Source organism: Melanostigma gelatinosum, assembly GCF_949748355.1.
Source record: "Melanostigma gelatinosum genome assembly, chromosome: 12".
Taxonomy (NCBI): domain Eukaryota; kingdom Metazoa; phylum Chordata; class Actinopteri; order Perciformes; family Zoarcidae; genus Melanostigma; species Melanostigma gelatinosum.
This window is the reverse complement of record NC_136645.1, coordinates 18,183,372-18,208,778: the sequence shown is the minus strand read 5'-3', so window position 1 is coordinate 18,208,778 and position 25,407 is coordinate 18,183,372. Positions and strand designations below refer to the sequence as shown.

Sequence of the window (25,407 nt, the reverse complement as noted above, 5' to 3'; positions counted from 1 at the left end):
GACTGACGTCACTCTATGACAGCTAGCTGTCAGAAAGTGAGTTCATTCCCTCGAGCCGAGGAGACCGAGCGCAGGCGATAGTCTTTTTGCCCTTCCGTTGATATCTAGCAGCACTAATCAGCGAGACAACGAGACAGACCGTTACACCGAGCCCGGCCATGGACGAGCAGGCGGGGCCCGGCGTGTTCTTCAACAACAACAACAACTCCGTGTTACCCGGCGGGGGGAAAGGACCGCTGCCCGATGGCGACGCTGCGGAGGCGGCTAGAGCGCAGTACAGTATCCCGGGGATCCTGCACTTCCTGCAGCACGAATGGGCCCGTTTCGAAGTAGAGCGAGCACAATGGGAGGTGGAGCGGGCCGAATTACAGGTGAAAACCGTCACATTTTATATACACACGGTCGTATATTAGTGGCACTACCCGGACACAGAGTTTCTTCTTTCTGGTGAATCGCGTTGAGTTTGTGTGTGATTGCTCTGGTTAATAGGCTAGCTTGTTAGCTTTAGCAGAGAAGCTAAAAGGAGCTGCAGCGCCCCCCCCTCTCTCTCGCTCTCTCTAACCCGACTGCACGACGAGTGTTTGCGACCGCTTTACTGGGACTGCAACCACTACTTGCTTCCATTGGGAGTTGGAGGACAGGCGTTAGAGTAACGTTGGGCTTATAGGATACAGGAAAATAACTAATCGCTAGATTTACCTGCTAATTAATGAATGTGTATCGTTAGAGATAGACGTGTAAACTGCCTACTTATAGCTAAACGTCATGCACCCGCCTTGGTTTTTATTGCATTTTACCTCAAAGCCGATAACAAACCGACGTGTGGGGAAGGTCGTAGTTTTCTTAAGTGCGTTGATCTCTTGAGAGCTGTCAGTGAAGACACACAGCTTACAACACTCAGACTGTCAAGTCAGTGTCGTGTTGTTGAATAGTATCATAATGTAGCTGCCTTGATGCTGACACTTTTGAGGGGAAAATATAAAATGCTGTCGTGTCTGCCGTAAAGGCCACGGCGCTTTTAATTGGTCCACTCTTTTAATTGAACATTTGACCCTCACTTGATGTTCAAACAACTTAATAATTCAGCTATTTATATGATATAATAAAGCTGTAGATTGTCCTGCTGTGAACCAGACAAACATAACAGACAGGGATGCCAAATGTTTAGTTTGCTTTATCCAGAAGAAAATGTCTTGCAAATACCCAAAGTCTTTGTTTTGTTGTGTTTTGAGTCCAACTCGACTTCGAACTTCTTATTTTTCCTTGTTTGATTCCACTGTTTGGAAGTACAGTGCTGTAACAGCCATATATATATATATATATATATATATATATATATATATATATTTATTTATTTATTTATTTGCAGGTGAATTTGACTGACAGTAATGTTCATAAGATTTGAACCTAGACACTATCCTCACCAGCCTACATGATCGTCTTTACGTATCTACAGTAGGGAAAATGACTTCTGACACCATGTGCCAGACCGTTCCTATCCAGCATTTAAGATGGCATTTTTGAGCATTTTACTGTTTCATTTCAGTATCTGTGTCCAGCGTTTGGAAGGAAAGATTTTTTTTCTGAACATCATTTTGACCTGTTGTGATGGAGCGTAGCCGGAGCTGTTGGAACACAAGAGCCAACACTGACTTTTTGGGTCTGGTGGCCGGCAGACTGACCTCAGCTAACAAAGAGATGAGAGGGGGGGGGGGGGGGGTTACACTGCTTTGTTTTCAGATTGGTGACTACACGCTGCCTAGTGTAGCAGGGGTTTGACTCATCTGGCCCGTGTATCAAGCTTCCTGTCTGCTGCCATGAAGCAAGCTTTTCAGCCAGGCAGCAGCAACTGCAGCAAAGCGCAGTGAGGTTGCTAAATGGTTTATTGGGTGGTTTGTTTGTGGCGGCAAAACAGTGCGCGCTCAATTTTAGTTCTTGTTTTTCTCGCACCTAACCTTAAATGTGAGGCCGGTTGTTGTTTTGAACGTGATTTAACCTGCAGTACACAGTATTCATTAGAACGTGTGGCTTAGTTGCAATTTTACTCTTAACCGCTGTAGCACAGTACCGATCTGAATAGATGTTTCAAGAATGAATTCTCTATTTAGTCAGCCGTGATGAGTTACTGCGGTCTCTCTTATGTAACCTTGTTGTGTCCATATTGCAAACATACACAGTACTTCAACCCACAGAAGGTATTGGTCGATTAGCCTTGAGTGAAGGGACCGCAGTGAGCAAGAAGAGATAGAAAGTCATTTAGCTGAACCTGAATAGACTCGTATGAATAATGAAAAGTTGTAGTGGGCATAGAGCCTTAATGGACGCTATGCAGCATCTTCTGTACCGTATGTTCTTTTTGGTCCACTTCATCCTTCTGCAACATGCTGCAGCTGCTGCTCGCCATCACGTCCAAACAGAATCCAAGCTGACACGTTATCTTGCGTGTTTTAAGAAGGCTACATACAAGGTTTCACAGCTAAGACTAATGAGAATGTACGTAAAGCGATTCACAACCCAGTGAATACTCTCCTCCCTGGATTTAGTTGTCGTTGGTTGAATAGGCATTGAATGGAAGACAGTTGAAGCTGTGTCTTACATCTCTGTTTGGGAGGAAGGCTAAAACCAGGGCTTGAAGGAATGTGGTCCAGCCAGCCTGTTAGGTCATGCTCAGAGCCGCTCCTCTCTACTGGAGCAGCATATAAACTGTACCATACATTAGAGCCGCAACGGTTTCATCGATTAGTTGTCAGCTGGGAAATTAACGTCAAACATTTTCACGATTATGTACTCCTCTGTGACGGTACCTGAATAACTTTGAGTTATGGACAAAACAAGACATGTGTGGAAGTCATCTTGGGCTTTGGGAAACAGTGAGAAACATGTTTCACCATTCTCTCACATTTTATAGACTAAACGACTAATTAACTAATCAAGTAAATATAATCGCAAATGAAAATAATAATTTGCAGCTCTACTGTACATGTCCATCTTCCCCTGCTGCTGTGCAGCGTCTGTGTAATGCATAGGCTGCTGTCATACATGATTGAACTCTAGTTGAGTGGCCATTGATAATCAATTAACTCATCGAGCTGATTTGCTTAGCTAGTGATAGAGTCAGTCTCCAGTATGTTATCTTGGTAATGAAAGTGACTACGGATGCAACTAATGATTATTTCATTATCAGTTAATCAATTCATTCTTTATGCTTTAAATAGTGAAAATGGCATCATTAACCTGAAATGTGTTTTTGTGGTTATTTAGCAATATTCTATTGTTCAAATGATGTCAAGCTACTTGTAATTAACAGTGGGAGACCGTCCCATGTATTGAACTGAAATAGTTGGAAGTGATTTTGCATAACATTGCCATATTGTAAGCTACAGTATATCTATCGGTGTTGTTTCTTATGAAGCGTTTGAAAACAAACCGCTCTACAATAGTTCCACACTTACAATTGAAGGAGACGAAGATCCCTCTGACTGACAAATCACAGGTTAAACCTCTTCAGTTTACCCCCTGAGTAGACTGCAGAGGGCCCAAAGAAAAAACGACTACAGAGAACATTTAAAGGCCAATCGCACTGTTGTGGTTCTATATCGACATCCATGTATTCTGTATTCTCCCCTGTCATGCAACACTATTAGGACATCGACTAAATAGACGTTTGAATCATTTAGTTCTTCATTTAAAACTATTTTAAATGTAAACAATACATTTGGTGTCTGAGTTATGCTGTTTTTTATTTAAGGAAAGAAGGAAAAACGTCAATCGAGCAGCTGGTTCATAACTTTTGAACGGTAGTGTACGTCGTGTTATTGATCTGATTGGCGTCCCCCTGCCGTACTGATTAGCACAGATCTTTTCCAGGCCGGAAGAGGTTGAGTGGAGCTACGTGTACCTGTACAGTGTGCTTCATCAGCCCTCAAGTTATGGGGAAATCCCTGCTCCATAGGATATCTCTGCGCCAGAAGTTATCTGTCAGCAGCCATAATTTGACACCAGCCGAAGGTTGAAGGTGACTCGGGGTGTACGGTGGCTCCATGTGGGCGCAGACTGACACGTGGACCCACTGATCTTATCTGGATAGAAGCGTCTCCTGTATTTCTACAGGGAAGCCTTTTAACGTGAGCAGGATTATTGTGTGGCTCATGTTGTTCCGTCACTTCTCTTCATGTCGGAGGGGACTGCAGCTAACCGTGGAGCAGCCTAGAATTAGCCCGCCTCAGTTAGATGACTTATTACTGTGATCTCATGTTTACTTGTACGAATGACAAAGCCTGAGGCGTGCTTAGCTCAATGGCGCGGCAATAAAATGGACCGACCCAATGCACGAGCATACACATGAGCGTTCCACGCCATGCAGAAATGGGTGTCACCGCCGTTCCTTCAGTCGATACTGTGTCCACCCCCGAGCTGCAGTTATTTTTGCTTGCCCTCCCAGTGTGCGCCTCAGAGTACAAAAAAAGTACATGCTTCCTTCCCAAGTATATACCATTTTCCTCGACGTTGTTGCTCTCAGATAACGACATAGAAACATAAATGACCGGTTCACAAAAGCTTGCATCTTCCCTCGCGTAACCAGGCTGTCGACCTCAAAGAAATGTCTCCGTTCTCAGTCACAGGTTCACGACAGACCGCAGTAGCATTCGCCAGAAGCACCACAAAGACAGTCATTGTAGTGTATATAAAATATTCACTGTAGAGACAACAGTGAGTAGTTTAACAGAGTTTGTGTTTCCCTATGACAGAGCCTGAAGGGACCCTTGTTGATGAACTGAAGCGTGGTCCTGTGAGCTTTGCTCTACGGTCCCTGTTGGACTCGCACCAGAGCGGCCTGTTAATTCCCCTCTTCTTCCTCCATTCGCACTTACAGCCTTCATCTGTCTACGTGGGTGTGCGGGACAGCTGCCTGCTTGTGCCGCGAAGTTGCCGTCCTCCCCCATTTTGACAGTAAATCCGAGGTCCCCAGTCTGTCAGAGTTGTAAATTAGTGTTCTCACCCGATCAAATCGCTGCTCTCGATGTGTCGTGGTGGCGATATTGGTTTCCCACATTTTGATAGCACAACAGTGTTATTCCCCTAAAGTAGAAGGTTAGAGCTATGTTTGTTTCATACTATAGATACATCTATGTCTACACATAGATTTTAAGTGGTTCTTTGCATTGAATGTTATATATCTTAACCTGATATAGCTGGGGACCTTTTCTTGTCATTTGGAAAACCCATATGTCAGAGCCATACTTGTTCAATGCAGTATTAACCCAAGTTAAATAATTACATTGCACAATAGAGCACTGTCTGAAATGCTTTTCTTGATAAACTATCCAAACGCACATTGTTTCTGACGGCTAGTATCCGAACAGACGAAATGCCAGAAATGTTAACTTGCTTTTGTCCCCTCTTTCTAGTCTTCTTTGCTCTGCAGTGCATCTTTACTCTCTAGATTGTGAAGCTGTTGCAAATGTTGTTTTCCGCGTGGTTCTGCCGGGAGCACACCTCACACTCACACCACCTATTTGTCAGAGAAAAAATGCTGATGTTGAAAGTTTTAGCTCTTTGCCTGCATACAGTATGTGAGCGTGTGCATGTGCGCTCTCTGGGCCTTATCTAATATTAATGCAGCAACATGGGGTGCTGCACCCATGTCCTCAAGAGGCCCAACATGCTGCCTTTGTTTCCCCCCCCCCCCCCCCCCCCCCCGTAAGGTAGCACCGCCGTGTCACCTTGACGGTGAAGCTCAAGTGGAAACTCGTGATGAGATCAAAAATAACAAATCTGTGTCTCTGTGAAGGTTTAGGAAAGAGAGCAGATCTTGACTGTGAGCCGTCTCTGGCAGTGTCGGGATTTTCTTTTGTTTTATGGGTTTTTGTACGAGGTGAAAGAGGCAGTTTGGCTCATTCCAGATGACTGAGCAGAAATCTTTATTAAATCAGCTCAATGTCCGCCCCCCCCCCCCCCCCCCCCCGACCCCTCAGAGCAATCCTGAATCTGAGCCCGTGGACATGAGCGCCGTGGATCGATGTGAAGTGTCTGTATAAGCCCCACCCTCGGTGAAACACTGGGATCAGAGGGAGAGAGAGAAACAGGCACGCCAGTAAAACCCAGTAAATACTGTCACTCAGCTGAAATGAAACCAAACTCCCGATTAGGTTCCGTCACTCGATGCAGGATCCTTCACATTCGCATCGCGATGCATCTTGGAATGGAGGAATGTCCACACCTCTATCATAAAGATCAGGAATATTTCTGAGTGAATTTAACCTTTTTAAAGTGATGAGTGTGGTTTTAAATATTCAAGATCTAACGTACTAGAATAGAGCTGTTTGAGCCGTACAGAGGTTATGTTGATCTGTGTTGAGTATCAAATAGAAGGTGCACTGCTGTAGCCACGTCGGAGAAGTCCAGAGCCCCTCTGTCTCGCTTCAGTTGTTTTTCTCGTGCTACTAGTGTAATGGCATGTGTGGAATGTACTTGGCTAGTCATCAGGTCAGCCATCCTGGTGCTCATTGGTTTGCAGTAACTGTGAGAGTAAATCCCATGTTCACTGAAATAAAGGTTGTTTGCATTATACATGTGGGGTTTACACCCCTTCCTTCCTCGGCTCTGACCGCGGCCGAAGCGCCAGCATATGTGACCATTTTGTGTGTTTGTGTGCGTTTGTAGGCCCTGAGGTTGTATGAATATCTGCTGCAATTCTTTTACAAATGGGAGAGAGCTCAGTCTTGCCGCTGAGATGGGCTTTTCACAGTGTTCACTGTGTCTGGATTAAATGGCCTCATTGTGTTGAAGATGTCTTCGGCGATGACGCAGAACAAGTCTGGAAGGAAACATGTCTGGAATTCACTAATCTCATTTACAATGGAGGGGATATCGTTTATACGGTAATCATCACACATTCGTTGACTGAAAGTTAAGTTGAAAAGAAGATAAAGGATTTGGTGGAATCGTTGCGGCGGTCTGTGTCATCCATCGGCAGCAGTATGTGCTGACTGAATCTACACGTTGAAAGGTTTAATATGCAACATTTACACATTGAGGCAGGAAGTCTACGAGCCGCTGTATCGTTTACTGTTTCAACATAACTCTGATAACTACTAAGTGCCCGAAGTGTAACTCAGATAATGCCACGGAATTGCCTTTTCTTGCCACGCAGCATCATGTTGTCATTGACTGCATGCCATTTTGCAACACAGTAATCCAGTAGATTCATAATTTCAATATCGATTCAGCTTGCTACGATGACAAGTGGCTCATGCCAGCCACCAAGCTGATGCGTACGGTAACGTCATAACAACATAACGTTGAACACATCGACGAGTTATTTTCTATAACAGCTCCCAGCTACCCCGCGATTAAATTCGTCACATAAAGTCGGCTACCGTAGCAGACGAGAGACGACTCGTGTACGTTTGTTTGTTTGTGCCGTCTTCAAATGCGTCTCAAATTGTGATAACGTAGGACTGCAGCTGCTCCATTTTTCGTCGTTTTACTGATTTCACTCAGAGTAGAAAGTTGATAATCAAACTAGGATTGGCTTTATTCCAAGCAGAAGGTATTGTGACCGACTTTCTAACCTTAGCGTACCAGGATTCTAGCCGGTGGCTGGTGTCTCTTCTCCTCCTTTTCCTGTCTCTGAAAGGCGCTGTGCTCTAGATGGATGCCGTGCTCTGCGTGTCTCTTACTCAGACAGACAGACTAAGGAGCCCTTATCCAGGAGCCCAATAATGCAGCCAGTGTGAGGCCGGGAATTAAATGCTTCCTGTGTGTCTTTATGGCCCGAGTTGACTCATTGCATTCCTCCCAAGGTTAATGTTTGATGGAGGAGAGATTCACAGAGCTGCACTCTTCTCTATCTCTGGGCCGGCGCTTCATGTGGACGGTCACTCGTTTATATCAATCATTGCAGATGTACAGTTTCATCCAATGTGTGTCGTGTTCTCTCCGTGAGGTTATGCATCTGGGGCGTCCAAATTCACAGCTCTGTCATTCCCTTTTTGTTGGAATGCTGTTAAGCATTCCAACTATTGTTATCCTGTTTCTTTATTCCACTATTTCTTCCGTCCCCCCCCCCCCCGCCCCCCCCATTTTTCATTGCAACTCTTCTTCTTCTTCATTTTTTAAGCTACAGAAACCGTTCAACTATCAAAATGTTCTCAAAAAACTATCAAAAAAGCTCATCTCTGCTATGACTTTTTATATTTCTAACCTTTCAACTTTTTGAATTATTAAGCTTTTAGCAAGCTTTTAGCAACTATGGAGAATATTTTCAAATCCTCTTAAACTTCTTCAACTTTCAAATCCTTCAACTTCCTCATACTTTCAGCTACAGACACCATTTCAACTCTCAAATGTTGAGAAAACCCTCAACTATTGCTGCATAATTCAGCTTTCCGATATCTTTTAAACTTTTTGAACTGCAGCAATTTAACGTTTATGATTTTTCAGCCCTTTTCTGACTTTATAATGGGTGTGTATTGCACAGCTTAGAGTGCGTGACGTCACCGCTAGAGTGAAGAGCAGCTTGAGATTCTTGTGAAAAAACATTTGTGTTTTGCCACTGTGTCCACAATCTTCACTCTTCATGCATAATTTCTGGATGTAGAAGTAGCTAATATTGTGCTTGTCGTAGAAAAATTACTGTGGAATCCCACAGATTTCCACATTTGACACAGAAGCCGTTAATTGAGAGGAAAACCAACTTTCTTTCAATTATTAATATCGGAGCAATAGGAGCTACGGTTATGGGAGTTTTGATGATTTGTTTGAGAGGTGTTTCCCTGTTTTATCTCCATGAAATGGCTTCAGGCACACAGGTGTTTGCGATTGAGCCAATTAGTGATGTTGATGAACACACAGACTCACAGACACACGCGCACATACACTCCTCTCCCTCTCTCTGTGTCTCTCTCAGTCATTCAGGTCTTAGGGATCTTTAGAAGTCTTTCCCCCCTCCTCCACTCCCCACACACACACACACGCCATTTTAAAATAAAAGCCCCACAGAATGAATCCTAACTGAAATGCTTGTGATGAGCCTGTCATTTAATAACTGGTTTGTGTTTATCTAACATTATGATTCTGTCTCTTCTCTCCTTCTCCCCCACACCCCATTTCAAAATAAAAGCCCCAGAGAGTGAATTCTAACTGAACTGCTTGTGATGAAGCCTGTCATTTAATAACCTCTGTTTGTGTGTCAAACATGATGATTATGTCTCCTCTCCCCCTCCCTCCCCCACCCAGTCCCACCCTTTCAAAATAAAAGCCTCATGCATTAACTGTATTTAAACGTTTCGCTCAAAATTAGGCTTTTTTGTTGAAATAATGAATGCTCTTACTAATACTGCGACAACTACTACTGCTGCTAGTATTACTGCTACTACTACTGCTATTACTGCTACCCATAAATATTATTACTACCACTACTGCTATTACTACCACTACCACCACTATTATTACTTATACCAAAACTGCTACTATCAGTACGAATACTACTACAGCTATGAGTACGACTGCTACTAGTACTACTACTACTGCTACTTCAAAAACTGACTTTACTATTACTACTACTACTTATTCTACTACTACTGTTATATTAAGTACTACGACCACTACTACAGCTATTACTACGACTACTGATACTACTACTTCTACTCCTTCTTCTAATTACTAATACTTCGACTACAACTTCTACTACTGCTACTACAAATATCGCTACAGCTAGTACTTATTCAAATGCTACTAATACTTATACTGCTAATAATACTTCGACTACAACTTCTACTACTACTACAACAAATATCACTACCGCTGGAATTCTTTTAAGCTACAGAAACCGTTCGAATATCAAAATGTTCAGCTCTTTCAGGAGAGGTGTGATATGACTTCATATTTGTAATCTTTCAACTTTTTGAATTATTCAGCTTTTTGCAATTTTTAAAAATTGGATATCTATTTTCAGCAATTTTTTTGAGATTCATTTCAGCTTTCAGCATTCCAATGCATTTTCAGCAGGAAATGCATTTTCTAGTTTGGATATGACATTCTTGAGGTAGGGCTTTATTGTGTGGCTATGCTGTGGCTCTGATCGTTGACATACGAGAGATCATGGCACTTTGTAATGATAGTTTATTGTTTTTTGAGATGGTCTGAGACTCAGCTGGACATCAAGCGACTTTTAAAGGAAAATATCTCTGCAATTAGCCTAATGAGGTATTTGTAGGTTCTGCAGCCCAGTTGCATGTGATACGGTTTCAATGCCCCCCGAGGCAGTGGTCCTCTCTGATATTTGGGTTGGAGCTGCTTTTAAACTCGTTATTTTGGGAGCCACACAGTCTGGCCCAATTCAAACGGTGATTATTTTCCATATGCAATATTTTCCTAACCCCTTATCTGTGCCCGTGTGTGTGCCTCGTCTCCCATCCTTCAAAGACAACACAAAGTTAAGTGGTGTCTACTTTTAGAATGTAAGCAAGTTGTGTTTAAAAGCCTTCTTTTTAATCCACCTATAAATCAATACTTTTTCATCTGGTGAATATGAATTGATGACTCCCTCTGCTATGACTGCTGGGGCTCTGCTGGGGTATTTTCTCTATTAGCTGTCTGACCCGCTCCTCTATCTTACTGTAACCTCTCTTTCTGGTTTTTGCTTTCTGGTTTAGTGCTGACCGATACTGGCTCAAGAATGTTTAAAGTGCATGCATACTAAACGTTGTTAGCATTGTTTAAATGCGTCGGTGTAGTTTCAGCTGAGGGTGAACGCAGATAAAACGGGGCGAGTAGGAAATTGGAGACTTTAGAGACGTAGAGCGATGCTGTGCCGACCCACCTTTCAAGAGCATCAATTGTTGGCATCTGTGCAGCCTGCTAGCATGAGACTGGTGCCAACTTAACTCAGCGCTGTACAATGTCGAGCAGGGAACCAGTAGCCTCAATCCTAAGGGCACTGCAGCAGGCAGGTTGTTATGAGATCCTCTGTGGAGAACGGTGGATGTTAAAATGCTGTTAATACGAGGCAGATTGAAGCGCTGTCATGACTCATTACTGCAGGCAGAAACGGCCCTACTTGCTATCCGTGTGAAACTGATCCAGCCCACTCAAACTTGCACCATCCTCTGCATGGAGAGTGATACGCAGGGAATAAAGTCAATATTCATTCCCCTTTTAAGAAGTTACTGTGCGTTTTTTACAATTTGAATCATTCCCACGAGAACATTTAAATTCTTTTATTGACGTTTTAGATGGGTGAAATCTGGCTTTTTGTGCTTTTCTCCACCCTTGTTTTCAGTGGATCTCCCACAGTGATGCTTATTGTTTACGCAGTTTTTAGATTTTGTTTTCCATTTGTGTTCATCCAAAATAAGTTTTAACATTGCTCTCCAATAATTTGGTTGTCTACTCCTAACTACAGAGTGGCACTTAGGTTAATTACTGAACTGAGTAATTGATTATTTTCTTAATTGTTCAGGAAGTTTTTAACCAACCAAATGTAATCAGAATTTAGAAGCATTTTTGGCAATACTGCCTCACAAAGCCATAGGGCAGTAACTACATGCTTGGTTATAATTTATTTAAGAGCGGAATATGATTTTGTACCATACAAAAAACATTATGCCATGGAGATCGTGTTCTGCTCTGTTGTGATTTATCTGATGCAGCTTCACTGTGAGCTAGCCGCTACCGTTCTCATTCCAAGTGGATATGAGTGTGTGGCACTCACAGCAATTCAATGTAATGTAATGCTGACTCAGACAGAGTGCGTCAACAGCTGCTGCCTGTTACTGAAGAGAGACGGCTGTGTGCAGAGGGAAGGGTTTCTAGAGGAGGGAGGGGCGATTGTTGGTGTGTGGGAGAGTGAGTAGGTTAGATTAAAATAGAATGGTACAGATTGGCTTTTATTCCCCATCATGCCACGCATATTGATTTGACATCATCCTATTTCAGTCTCGATAGAAGTAGTCTTTCTCAGATGCTGCCTCGTGGAGGTTGTGTTTGAAGTCTTTGTTCCTAGTTCATATCCAAGATGCCAAAACACCGGAAACTGGTCTCTATTTATAAAAGCAACTACTTTAAATCTTCTACTACTTTAAAATGTGACCTGACGATCCTATTTTTTTGTGTCTTCAGGCCCAGATCGCCTTCCTGCAGGGCGAGAGGAAAGGCCAGGAGAACTTGAAGAAGGACCTTGTGAGGAGGATCAAAATGCTGGAATATGCACTGAAGCAGGAGAGGTGAGTTCCTTCCCACCCGCCTCCCGCCTCAGCCCACCCACAATACACACAGACACCTCAGCCATCTTGCAACAACTGCAGTATTTCCATGTTTTGCACGCTCCTAAAAATACATTCCTGCTTCTGAGAAATATGGAAAAGGGAGAATAACAGTGTGAGATGAGTCTCGCTGTTCAAATCAACATCTGATCATGTGTAAAAGGTTTTGCTAGCGTTTTAAAAGATTTTCCAACTTCCTCTTGTTTATATTCTATGCGTACCAGTCTGATGTCTCAGCTGGTGTCAGCAGAAGCAGTATTAGAGTGACAGAGAGCCCGTGAGTCCAGCTGGTGTGATGTCTCCGGACAAGAGCATGTGTTGGCATGAAGGCTTTGTTTGCTGTCGGATGCTGATGACTCTGGGGGGGGAGAGAGGAATTCTCTCACCACCCAAGACGAGGTCACCGTCGCAACTTTCTTTCTCCAGTAAACCAGAAGAATGAGATTGTTCTCATTCTCGTGCGCTTCAGCCCGCCACCGGCACACAAAAGCTCCCAATGGTAGCTGTGGTGATGCCCTTTGCATGTCGTTCCTCCTTGACGCTTGGCTGCACCTTGTTACAGAGGTATATCGCTGATTTCAACACGTCTCTATTAATGTGACGCCACAGAGTTTCTCATTCAAACTGTGAAGCTGTGACTACTAGTCAATGTAGCAACTCACTTGCACAACTGGGCAAGTGGTAAAAAATAATGAAACGCGTTGTTTTTTCCAGAGCTGAGGATGGAAGTAGCTAAGGAGTGAGCCGTCTTGTTATTTTTCCACTTTACAGCTCCTTTTTGTTGTTTGCTCTTTGTAATGTGCTCTTTAAATACACTAAACCTGCAATCTGGCTCCGTTCACATCTGTGTTGAGAGCACAGTACCGACGGGGCACTCGAGAGGAACCTGGTGGACAAAGTGGTAAATAAAGACGCATGAACCCTGGAGATGGAGCTCAACATTTTGGCCGCTGCCTTGCATGTGTGATTTACAGTAATGGTGTCTCTGTGCAGCCAGACCCTCAACAACAACCACAGAGGAAGAACTGCTTTGTGGACGACTCTGGTTTTGTCAGATGACATTAAACTGGGAATGTTTGGAATTCTATGAATGCAAAGTAAAGCATTGGTTCCATGAGTGCGAGTAATCAGCAAAGTCCTTGCGGGATAAGTAGAGGTTATAGAGAAGTGAGCGGTGTGATGGGTAACCAATGAAACTGTTGTGTGCAGATGTCTTAATTTGAGTGAGGAGTTACACGATGTTTGTAACTATTAAGAGCCTTAACAGGCCTGAGGTAGACGGGTGTCAGAATGTACATTTGTGCGCGTGTCGTTCCTCCAGTCAGCTCAGAGGTTAGTTACATGTTGCCGCTCTGTGAGGATCATCATCATTAGGTTTGTTGGTACAGAATCGGCCTCTGGCTGTTTCTAGTGTATATTTATCTACATTTCTCCGGTGAAGTCTCTGCCTCGGGAGCGACGCTCGTCCCACGACTACTACCGCTCTCCCCGGTTGCTAAGCAACAGGTCTCCGAAAGCAATATGAGAGAAATGTAGGATGAACCCAATCTAACATGAATCTTATCTGGATGGGGGTTGCTTCAGCGGGAGTAGTGTGGACTAGAAGGTGTGAGCGCTCTCTTTACCACTGGGGGGGTGTTCAAAGCTTATTCAGATGCATAATGAGTTTTTTTAGCTTATTCTCAGATCAACCCTGTGTTTATCTGCTGACACCTTTTTTTTTTTTCTTCTTCTTCTTTCCTTCCAGAGCAAAGTACCACAAGTTAAAATACGGGACCGAGTTGAATCAAGGCGACATGAAGCCTCCGACCTACGACTCTGGTAAGTCTACAGTGACTCTACCTCCCCTCACGCTCAACCACCGATTGTTGAGTTCACATACCACGGGACTGGCATGAATGCAGCGTTCGAAGGCTGCATTCATGTTGAATCTTGTTCGCCATAATAGCGTTTCTCTCGGTGTCCTTTCCTGAAGGCAGTTGATGTTACAGTCGTGCTTCACAAACATCGAGCTGCTTGATGTAGAACAACTGTGAGAAGAAGACGAGTGGGGGGGGGGGGGTTCGCATGGTGGTGCACCTGCCCGCTCCTCACCCTCCTGAATTAGGCATGACCCACTTTTTGAGGCACCGTCGTCTCTCTGCCCCACCAAATCAAGTTCCTCGACACACACACACACACACACTCGCACCCCATCGGAATCTTCTCAACACGTCTCTCTGCTGCGTGCAAAATTCCCAGCTGACTCGCGAGTGGAGCGCTGATGTTGTTTGATATCAAAGTCAGCTTTGAATCCCATCATAGCTTGTTTTGTCAGAGCCTTCATACACATCGTGTGATGTTCTGGCTGCAGCGGACACACACACACACACACGCATGTGCTTATTCTAGTAAGTCATGGGAAGTAGTCGGAGCAGAGACCCGCCATTTTGAAGGTGTCTGTATGCGTCAATAAATATCAAATGTCCTGTTGTAGCATCAAGAACAAGCCATTGCTAATGAGTTTTAAATCTCTTCTCTCTTTTTGCTGCGAGTGCTGTTGAGTACACCGTTTTAATTACAGACTGAGATGTACATATTTGGTCTGAGGTTTAGCTGTTAAAGTCACTCGTGTTGACAAATGATAACTTTGGTCCAAACATGAGCGAAAAGCTAAATGGGTTGGAGCGTAACTTCGGCAATACTCATGGCCACGGCTGTTCATTTGCTCAATAAAATGTGTATTTTTCAATGGCACAATTTAAAGAGTAGCAATCCCTTCTTCCATTTAACTCTAATCCACTGACTCGCAGAAAGAAACTAAGCCCTGGGTGTGTGTAGTTGCCAGGATGCTGTGATGCAGGAATGTTTTTTGGTCGTGTTCACAGACTGGAAATAATGTCGGCGGCTGTGCCGTTTGTGGAGCTCTGATTTGTGTCCTCCTCTTGTGCTGCAGATGAGACCAACGAGAATGAGTCTTCTGGATCGCTCAACAATCAGCTGTCCTGGAAACAAGGACGTCAGCTCCTCAGACAGTAAGAGTGCACTCTTAAATCCTTCTGTGACAGTCTTCAACCCAGAAAACTGAATCGCTGCACTAAAATGAACTGTATCGAGATGCAAGAGTCCGAGTTACAGGAAAACTTTGGGGAAGAGCTCCCTCACATGGGGAGCGGCAGGCATTACCTGCTCTGTGTTTGGTTTTCTGAGGGCCGTTTGGTGATCATGTCTCCTTACTCTCCAGTCTGCGTAAATACACCAGGCGTCGGCCTTTATCCCGCGACACTATCAGGCGGCCTCACACATCATCTGCCCCACCATGCTGGCCAACGAGGCAGCCAATTTGTTCTTGACTTTGTGTCGAGGGACAGATCAACAATGTGCAAAGACACCCCTCCCTTTCAGGCAGTCGCCTCACTCAATTTGCTAGCGCTTCTTCTGCATCCCCACAGAGTAGGTGTAATATGTGATGAGTAGCTTCTTGCCTCAGCAGAGCGATACCATCAACTAGACAACTGCCAGAGGACATGGCACCTTTCACAGTAACAAGTGCTCTTCCTCATCGCTCATCATGTTGAAGTCTTTTTAGGGAAAGGAACTTATTGTTAAGAAAAGTTCATTCAATGGGCCTTTGCAGCATTATTAAAGACTTGTTTACAATGTCTCTGCATCTTTCCATCCAAACTTCCTCCATGCTACGCAACACTGCACATACATATACCTATTCCTGTCACAAAAAGTGTCACTTTTAAAATTGGGCTAGACCATTTGCAACCAGGTTTAAGTTAATGACCTTGTTCCAGGTACCTGCAGGAGGTGGGCTACACAGACACCATCTTAGACGTGAAGTCCCAGCGGGTCCGAGCGCTCCTAGGACTAGCCGGGGATGGAGGCGGAAGGACGGGGGAACGGACCAGCACTGAGCCTCTGGTCAATGGGACAGACGCATCAAAGGCATTGGGCCCCAGAGGGTAAGTATTCCCCTCTTAAGCTACCTACGGACTGATCGACAACAACGCTGTTACAGGTTAATTGCATGTAACACTGTGTGGGAGGGGTCTAATGAACGCTTGCTTGCAATTTGTTTAAGACTGGACGGTATAAATGTTTAGGCATATCGGATCGTGCAGGGAATGAATGTCTGGTGAACAATCAAAAAAGACAAACGGGCACGTCGTTAACTAGTGTATCTGCGCCGCTCTCGCGTAAAAATGAGGCAAAACAATAAACAAGCGTTTGGTTTGATGACTGTGAAGCCTGCTTTTGGCTGCCAAAGCTCTGAATGTTATGCAGTTATGAATCCCACTGCACAAGACCCGCCCTGCTGAGAGATGATTGGTCCAAGGTCAGGCATTGACCTCGAGCAGTGGAGGTCAGGATAGCCCATTGGTCACAGCGCACAGGACCTGAACAAATGAGGTTACCGCTACCTCGGCGCCCGTGGACGCCTGGCTAGTCCTAGCGCTTGAAGGCCACACAGGACGGGTGTTGGCAGTGGGATTATCATCGACCTGCAGAGCCAGAGAGCCCCCGCAGACCTACAGTTATAGACGCACGTAGTTTAGATTGATAAACTCTATCGAGGCTGCCAACAATATAAAAAAAAATTTCCACACCTTTCACTGAACATTTCTACGGGCCACTACATTTTCTTTGTCTGCCACTTCTGAAATCTATGTTGAACACTGAGTCAGTGGTACCAGACAGTAGACGGTGCAAATTTCATTCCCTGAGTCCACATTTCTCATCTTTTATTGAAGAAATTGTGTTCAATTAATGTATTTTTTTCAATCTATACAAATGTGTATTAATCAACTGAATATTGGCCAAAGACACAGTTAACCACTGTGCATCAAAACATTACAACTCAAATTAGCTGACACCTCATTAGGTATTCCATCGTCGATGACAAACGACATCATGTTAAAATGTACTTTCAAAATATCCCTATTTATTTGTTTTTTCGCTTTGACACAGATTATTTCCACACGCCTACGTTTGCTGCTTGTGTGTTGCACTGATACTGTGCCTTCTAGTCTGATGTGGTGCATGCGTCGTTGCTGCTTCTCAGGAAAGCGGAGCTCTCTGACAGTAGCGCTGTACTGGAGGCCTTCAAGTTCATCGAGAATGCAGCAGCCGAGTTCAGCGACGACGATGACGACGAGGACAGCGAGGGGAGGGACAGGACTAACGTGGAATCCAGAACGGTAAGAAAATAGTCTGCCCTCATCTTCTGCACTCTCACAAAGTTAAGCAGAAGTTGTCTCTGTGCTATTAATAAACGGTCCTCAATATTTATCTCCAGATCCTGAGGAAGAAGCCGCCGTCTTCAACAACGCCGGCCAGTATGGACACCAGTGAGGACCCTGACACAGAGGAGGCACTGAAGGGCTTTGACTTCCTGTCCAGTCCTGACGAGATGGACACCTCGCCAGAGTCCAGAGGCAACGGGGACGGCACAGACTGGGGTGAGTCGTGGATCAGTGAGAATTGCAAGAAAAGCACTATCTCGACACCACAGACACAGTTAAAGTACAATTTCGAAATGTTTATTCATTTCTTCTCTTGCACAGTGACAGGCGTGTTTATATTTTATCTTCAAATTGGATGCACAAGTTTCCGAGGCACTGAAAATAACCCTAATTATTTGTATGCTGTTGTCTTATAATTTGCCTGCTCGTCTGAATTTGACGTCTTCTCATAGTTTGGTGACTGTTTCACGGAGTACTCGTCATTCATATGTCACGCTGCGGTCATAAATCATGATGTTTCTCTAACCCGTAGTTTGTGATCTCTTCCACTGTGTGTTCCCATAGCCAGCCCGTGACCACAATGTCTCCTGTGTGTCGTCAAACCTACCCGATCCCCTCTGAGCCTCACTGGTCCTTTAGACCCAAAGCCAGAAAAACAATGGGCTTGATGTCATGCTGAGGTGTTGTTTCGTATTTGAACGTGGTTTTTGAGTCATGTATACAACAATTAGATTATCACACAGATTTCACTGTGAGGATTTTATGATTGTAATGACTCAGAAATGTTCAAATGAAGGAATCCCTCACATGGCATTAACTTCCCTCCCACCGCTCCAATGACGAAGAAATCCTGAAAAGATTAAATGAGATGTTCTAATGAGTCACTGAGCTGTAAGTCGTCTCAAGTAAGCTAATGAGTCACTGAGCTGTAAGTCGTCTCAAGTAAGTCGTCTGAAAGGCCTACTCCTCTCCTGGAGGCTTTAGTAACCCCCAGGAGAGAACGAGTGCTTCTTTCCCCCCCTGCCGGGGCCCCTCGGGCCTCCACCAGAGCAGTTTCTCAACAGCCCCTCGGCCTGGTTTTGTTCCCCCTGTGTAGAGAAGGACGATCAAGGTCCCATTTCTGAGGCCTGGGAGGTGGACCCGGGCATGATAACCAAACTCAAGGAGCAGTACAGAAAGGAGCGCAAGGGGAAAAAGGGGGTGAAGAGTAAGTCCTGTCAGCCGATGCTGCCCTCCTCCTCCTCTCTCTGTAGAGCCTGAGTTCAGCCAAAAAGCCTCAAACCAAAACCAAAACATCTTGGCTGGTTTCTTTTCATCTCCTTCTTTAGCTGCTCCTTATTATGCCTTCTTACTTGGCACTGCTCTGTTCTTTTGTCTATCACTCCATATTGAATGTCTCCTCTTGTCTTCTAGTGAATGTGCTTCTCATACAGTCTGTCACCTTTATTTTCCTACCCAAACAAACTGTAATGCTTGATGCATGTTTTCTTTCTGTCCCGTTTCATATTTTTGATTTACACACACGTCATCTTGTCCATACCGTGAAATATCAGAGATTAGTGTGAAAGTTAGTCGTGCTAGTGACCACAGTCTTCTCCAGTCGTAATAACATAATTACCACCATCTACATCCTCATCTGTCAGCCATGTTGACACGATAGTATGTTGCTGCTGCAAATTAATATCAATTACAAGCTTTTTCAGTGGCTCATTGAAGTGACTCAGCAGAATAACGGCCCGCTTCAGATGGAGCCTTTTACTGTGATTGAATCATGAGATCAGCAACTCTGTTCATCTCACTTTCTTCTTCATTTGATGTCAACACCACGTTTTCGATATGGCTTTCTCCTCCTCCGGTTTAAGTAGAGGGCTATTTTTCCCCACTGTGTCAGTGCACGTTGTGGGTGTGTGGAGGAGGTCATCTGGAGGACTGTCGAGGTCGGTTATTTAGGGGCGGTTGAGCCTTCGGTACGCTACTGTTTTCACCAGAGTTAAGGTTTGATTCAAAGGGCCCGCTTGTCTTAAAATGCTTGTGATCATTTACTTCACATCCATCCTTGGTTCACTGAATGATTCTGCTTGGGCTGAAACCCCATAAAGTCCGGCTGTATATTATATTACACTCTCCATACAGCACACGCACTTCTTCAATTCATCTAACAAGGACTTGCTTTTATTTCCTCTTCTTTTACACACTATCATTTATTAATTAATTTTCTTCCCTTTCAGTGCTGCTTTTCTTCCATATCTCTTTTTCAGCTTGTACTCACAGCTTTTTAATGAAATATTTTCTTGTTTTCACACTTTTGCCTCTTTGATTTCTCTCCGCTCTCCATCACTGTGCGGGTCACTTCGGTAACGCTGTTGACCTGACTCGTTAAACAGGGCCGAACCGGTCCAAGCTGCAGGACATGCTGGCTAACCTGAGGGATGCAGAGGACTTGTCCCACATGCAGCCTCCACCATCCGCCCCCCAGTCCCGGCCCACCGCGGTCCGGTTCAACGAGCACGACGGGAACCGACCGGACGAAGGTGCTCGAACAAAAACGCCAGTGGACTTCAGCGATCGACTCTTTGTTAGACTTTCTTGAATCCTCTCGTTGTATATTTATTCATTTGTTCTTTCCCCAGTTGAGGCCCTGACCTTCCCGCCCACCTCAGGGAAGTCGTTCATTATGGGCGCGGACGAGGCCATGGAGAGTGAGCTGGGGCTGGGGGAGCTTGCCGGACTCACCGTGGCCAACGAGGCCGACAGTCTGTCATACGATGTGAGTAGGAAGAGGCAGAATAGATCTTAAATGTCATGAGACCATTTCGCGTTGGGACTACTTATGTTCATGTTCTCATGGAAAAGCAGACGTCCCGCCTTCCTCCTCTAATCTGCAGCAAGTCTAGCAAGTCACATCACATGCTGGAAACTTGCCAGCTGCGTGTCAAATAGCTATTTTTATAGGCAGCGTCAGGAAAGCTGCTTTGAAAGTGTAATATAGGAAGATATCAGTTTTTTTGTTTCGATCACATTAACGACTAATGTCAAAGTCACATGGCTATAAAAACACACCTGCGTAGGTTGTAGCATGCTTTTTCAAAGTAACTGTGAGGAACAAGTGGTTATGAAACAGTCAGTTTAATACTGACGACTCTACACGACCTCCATACGTTAACGAGACCATCAGCGAGAAGCTCGGCTATTTCTATACTGTAGAGTTATTCTACACCAGAAAGCCAAAATCAACACAAAATACAGTTCCTTGTAGCAGCTTTAAGATAGTGAGAGTGATTATCGTGACAGCAGACTTTCACAGAAAAAGTTGTTTCAGGATGTTTATCCTTTAAACTCACTAAGGGAGCTGCTTTGGCTCGTTTTAAAGGCTTCTGATTATATGTAATAACACGGTTAATTGGATGTTGAGTTTCTGATTCGATGTCTCTTCCTCAGATTGGCAACAATAAGGATGCCATGAGAAAAACATGGAACCCCAAATTCACTCTGAGAAGTCATTTCGATGGGATTCGAGCTCTGGCCTTTCACCCTGTGGAGCCCGTCCTGGTCACTGCTTCAGAGGATCACACACTCAAGATGTGGAACCTGCAAAAGACTGCTCCTGCCAAAAAGTAAGACTGTCTTAACACAAGTTGAATACCTCAAAACACTACGCCGGTACCACCCACACCGATTCCTACTGTTGGTTTTTATTTATTCTCAGCCAAAAGGAGGAAAATCAACAGCTTTAAATTGACTGTCGTATTGATTAGATGCCATTCCTTCCTTCTTGGCTTATTGACAGCAGAGTGTCCCTTTGTTCCCGCTGCAGCAGAGTGAACATCATTCGAGGGAAAAGTTCTGTTGTTAATAACAATCCCATCAGGAGCATAGTTCATCCTTGTTACTGCACAGCCCACACACAGTCTGCAGTAATGTGACAACAGAGCAGCATAATGCAGATCACTGGTATAACAGCAATTGTACATTAATTCATGGCTTTGTACAAATCACCGCCAATAATTTGAAGTCTAATCATCGGCACATATTTAGCTGGCACTGCACTGCTGTGTTGTGTTGTTTGTTACGTTAATGAACACATTGTTTGTCCGCAGGAGTGCATCTTTAGATGTGGAACCAATCTACACTTTCAGGGCCCACAGGTAAAAACTCTTCACGTAAATATAAACTGATAAAATAAAAGTCAGTGTTGAGAAGTTTTGCTAAATGATTTTTACTTACACCCCAGGGGGGCTGTGCTGAGTGTGGTGATGAGCAGTTCAGGGGAGCAGTGTTTCAGCGGAGGGGTTGACGGGACTATACAGTGCTGGAACACCCCAAATCCCAACATCGACCCCTACGACTCCTACGGTAACGCCGTCAAGTGTTTCCTTTGAATCAAGAGGATTTTTTAAAATCCGGTCATGGTGACTGACTTTGATTGTCGTGGGTTTTCTGTCACAGACCCATCGATGCTGCGCGGAGCGTTGTGTGGACACACTGACTCCGTCTGGGGTCTGGTGTACAGCAGCGCACACCAGCGCCTCCTCTCCTGCTCGGCAGACGGGACAGTGAGGCTGTGGGACGCCAACGCCACTTCCCCCGCCCTCGCAGTATTCAACGAAGACAAAAGTAGTGACTTCAAGCTTCTATCTCAACTTCTTTTCCTTAATTTTTGCTTTAATTGACGAGTTAACATGAATGTATCTTTCTGTGTACAAGACCTCGGAGTTCCCTCCTCAGTAGACCTGGTGTGCAGTGATCCAGCCCACCTGGTCACATCCTTCACTAATGGGCAGATCGGCCTCTTCAACATGGAGACCCGCCAGCTGGTCCTCAGTCTCGAGTCCAATTTGGAGCCGGGTAAGTTGTGCCGGATGAAAGGCTGCAGCATTTAGACCGATCAGTAAAATTCTCCGTTGATTTCCAGGCTTCTAATAATAAAACACACCATATAACACTTGTTGAAGTCAATCGTGACGTTGAAGTGGAGTCGGTTAGGTGCCATCAGAACATATGCCTCTTGAGTAACATCTGGTGGCAGCTGTAGGAAAGTAAATAATTAACAGACTCTGCGCCACAGATGTTTTTTTGTTTTATTATCATATTTGGTTTGATTTACAAAGATTACGAACAGTTAGGTCACTAATACACTACTTCACACCTAACTGTGCGTATCAAAACAATGTAAATGTTTTTTTGTTGCCAATGATTTCATTCAAATTGTTAGTTGGTATCAGTCGTCTAATGTTGCTGCTGTTGTTTTGAACCAGGCACGCCCTGTCAGATCAATAAGGTCCTCAGCCACCCGACTCTTCCCATCACCATCACTGCAGAAGAGGACAGACACATCAAGTTCTTTGACAACAACAGCGGGAAAATGATTCACTCCATGGTGGCTCACCTAGATGCTGTCACGAGCTTAGCCGTAGACCCGAATGGACTTTATCTCATGTCCGGCAGTAAGTACCTCCTAACCTGTGTCCCCTTGTGCTTCGTCTTACATCACCGGTTTCCCTTTATGTATTAGTTCAGTGATAGGTTCTCAACCCAGCAGTGACTGTGAGTCATATGTGAAAGTCTTTGCTCAACAATCACTGTGTATCATCGTATTGTTTTTTCTTAATGATGTTATACATTCGTTAATAGTGTCGGCATGCTGAGTGACAGCCGTGGCTGTTGATACGTACCAAAAAAAGAAGGCTGACGTTCATCACTGAATATTCTAGATCCACTTTTACATAAGAGTCCTGAACACTGTCACAACAAACTACCACTTTTAACATTTTTTAACGTTTTCAACAACATGTCAAAGTAAAGCCATTCTGACACCTCACTTTTAATGATAAGGTAAATAAGGTCTTTTTTACACGTTTTAGGAGAAACTGGTCCATGCTCATGTAATTGCTGTTCCGCTACCACTTGTAACTCGTTCTGTCCTCTGCAGGTCACGACTGCTCAATCCGTCTGTGGAACCTGGAGAGTAAAACCTGCATCCAGGAGTTCACGGCTCACAGAAAGAAGTTCGAGGAGTCGATCCACGACGTGGCGTTTCATCCGTCTAAATGCTACATCGCCAGCGCCGGGGCGGACGCTCTCGCCAAAGTGTTCGTATGACGTGGAGCTGCATGTCTCCCTGCAGCCCCGCTCTCTGACTCCGCCTCCCCATGATCAGGGACAAATAGAGACACAGGAGGGGAAAGACCTTCAGGCATGGGTCCAGTCCCACCTCTCACAGCCCACTGGTTTCCTGTCAGACTGGTAGACTATGTAGCCGCTAGCCTCAAAAGGGGCATGACTCTCTATAAAGAGGGTCGGCAGGGAGGCAAGTAAGGAGGACTCCATCTACCATCCAGGCAGGCCTGGGTGTGACCGGCCACAGCGCCCCCCTCCCCCCCCCCCCCCCCCCCCCCCACCCCACCCTCAACCCCGTACAGACTTAAACTCAACCTCTGTCGCTAGGAGGCTCAGGACAAGTGTTAAGAGTGTGGAGTGGAGAAATGAGGTTTCAAGCCGGTCTTCTGCCCCTGTGACTTCACGCTCATCCCAAATCCCCTCTGGCCCTCGACCTTCCCGCTCAGACAAACCAGGTCCGGACCCTTTACTCCAAGTCAGGTTTTTGTGTTTTGTCGTTCCAGAAATGTGGGGCCTGAAGGCTCGCTGGAGCTGTCGTGGAAGCCTCTCACTTCTTCTTCTCTGCTTCCCAGACTGACTCTTGCTTGCTGGCCTGCCTTTATTTTCCTTTTTAAAAGACGTATTGACAAATGTGCCTTTGCTTTAAAAAAAGGTCTTGAAAATGTTATTTTAACGAGCTTGCTTTGGGGGAACGGGAAGGGAGTGGACAAGTGGAGCTGGTTGTCACAATGTTGTTGATTTTAACATTGGGTGTAAAATTACAAATGCTTATAATAAACAAAATATATATTCAGTCTTAAAATTTACTGTGCAGCGTGAGTTTGAGTGCTCCTTTTTGATAAGTGCGGTTGGGGAATCAATTGTGTGCGTTTCACTGCAAAGCTGGGAGAGTGATACAGACCATTAAGTATAATGCCTGTTTGTTCAATTCAAGTAACTGTACACTTTAGAAATAAGATTACAAGCATATGTGTCCAAAGTAAACCATCTTGGTTATATAATTACAATTCAAACTTGGTTCTAGATGTCCATTTTAGGATGAACTGATTGATTTGGGCCAGTTTGCTCTCCTGTGTGAATTGAATGGCTTGTACTGTATGTAGTTTTCCCCAATTGTGCGGACATGCTCGACGACAATGTGATGTATCGTGTCCAGATATATACAGTAGTCCAGTGTTTAGCAGGAAAGTAGTTCTGTACTGTGGGACGACTTTGAAATGATGAGTTCGCCATCCTCCACAGACGAGACAAATGTCCGGGCAAATAACAGTTTACTGTGAACTGTGAGGACGAAACGATCCGGGGGGCAAAACAAGTCAATCACGATGTCGTACGTGTCGAGTACAGCTTCAAATGAGCCATTTTCTCAGTCACTGGTTTGTATATGAAAAGTATGTTCAAAATAAAACCTGCTGTAAAATGTTAACTGGGCTCTTGATGTTGGTCATTTGACAAACTAAATGTGGTCGTCGGTGCAGATCAGTGGTTCTCTTGAGTGTTACGCTAAAGGCTACAGCTTGATCCTTGTTTTTAATCCTATATTTGTTTACACTTTAAACAAATTGGCACTATTACATGTATGCCAAATTAGCTATTTCTGCTTGCAGTGTACATAAGGATGAACACACAACTGTCACTGGATTACTTTGATACTTAAGAAAACTTAAATTGTGATGATTTTTAAATGTATAATTATTTTAAATAAGATATAATAATATCCATGGAAAGTGCAAGCTGAGTCTAAACACATGTGTATCATGTCTGTGTGTCCAGAATCGACGGCGTTAAGAATC

General features: G+C 44.4%; 1 protein-coding gene across 2 annotated transcripts; it reads left to right on the top strand.

Moving 5' to 3' along the window:
* The first annotated feature begins 36 nt into the window (after positions 1-36).
* LOC306785878 (striatin-like) lies at positions 37-25,033 on the top strand. 2 transcript variants are annotated; one of them, XM_079280428.1, is made up of 17 exons: positions 37-371; positions 12,124-12,227; positions 14,014-14,087; positions 15,202-15,280; positions 16,049-16,216; positions 17,317-17,452; positions 17,551-17,713; positions 18,594-18,704; positions 19,882-20,028; positions 20,128-20,264; positions 20,936-21,111; positions 21,595-21,642; positions 21,729-21,850; positions 21,944-22,111; positions 22,202-22,342; positions 22,753-22,941; positions 23,427-25,033. In XM_079280428.1, the coding sequence occupies exons 1-17, from the start codon at positions 159-161 to the stop codon at positions 23,594-23,596; spliced, it is 2,346 nt and encodes a 781-aa protein (XP_079136554.1). In that variant the 5' UTR covers positions 37-158; the 3' UTR covers positions 23,597-25,033. The 2 variants fall into 2 exon arrangements, with proteins under 2 accessions (XP_079136554.1, XP_079136555.1); XM_079280429.1 differs by lacking the exon at positions 18,594-18,704.
* Positions 25,034-25,407: the final 374 nt, after the last annotated feature.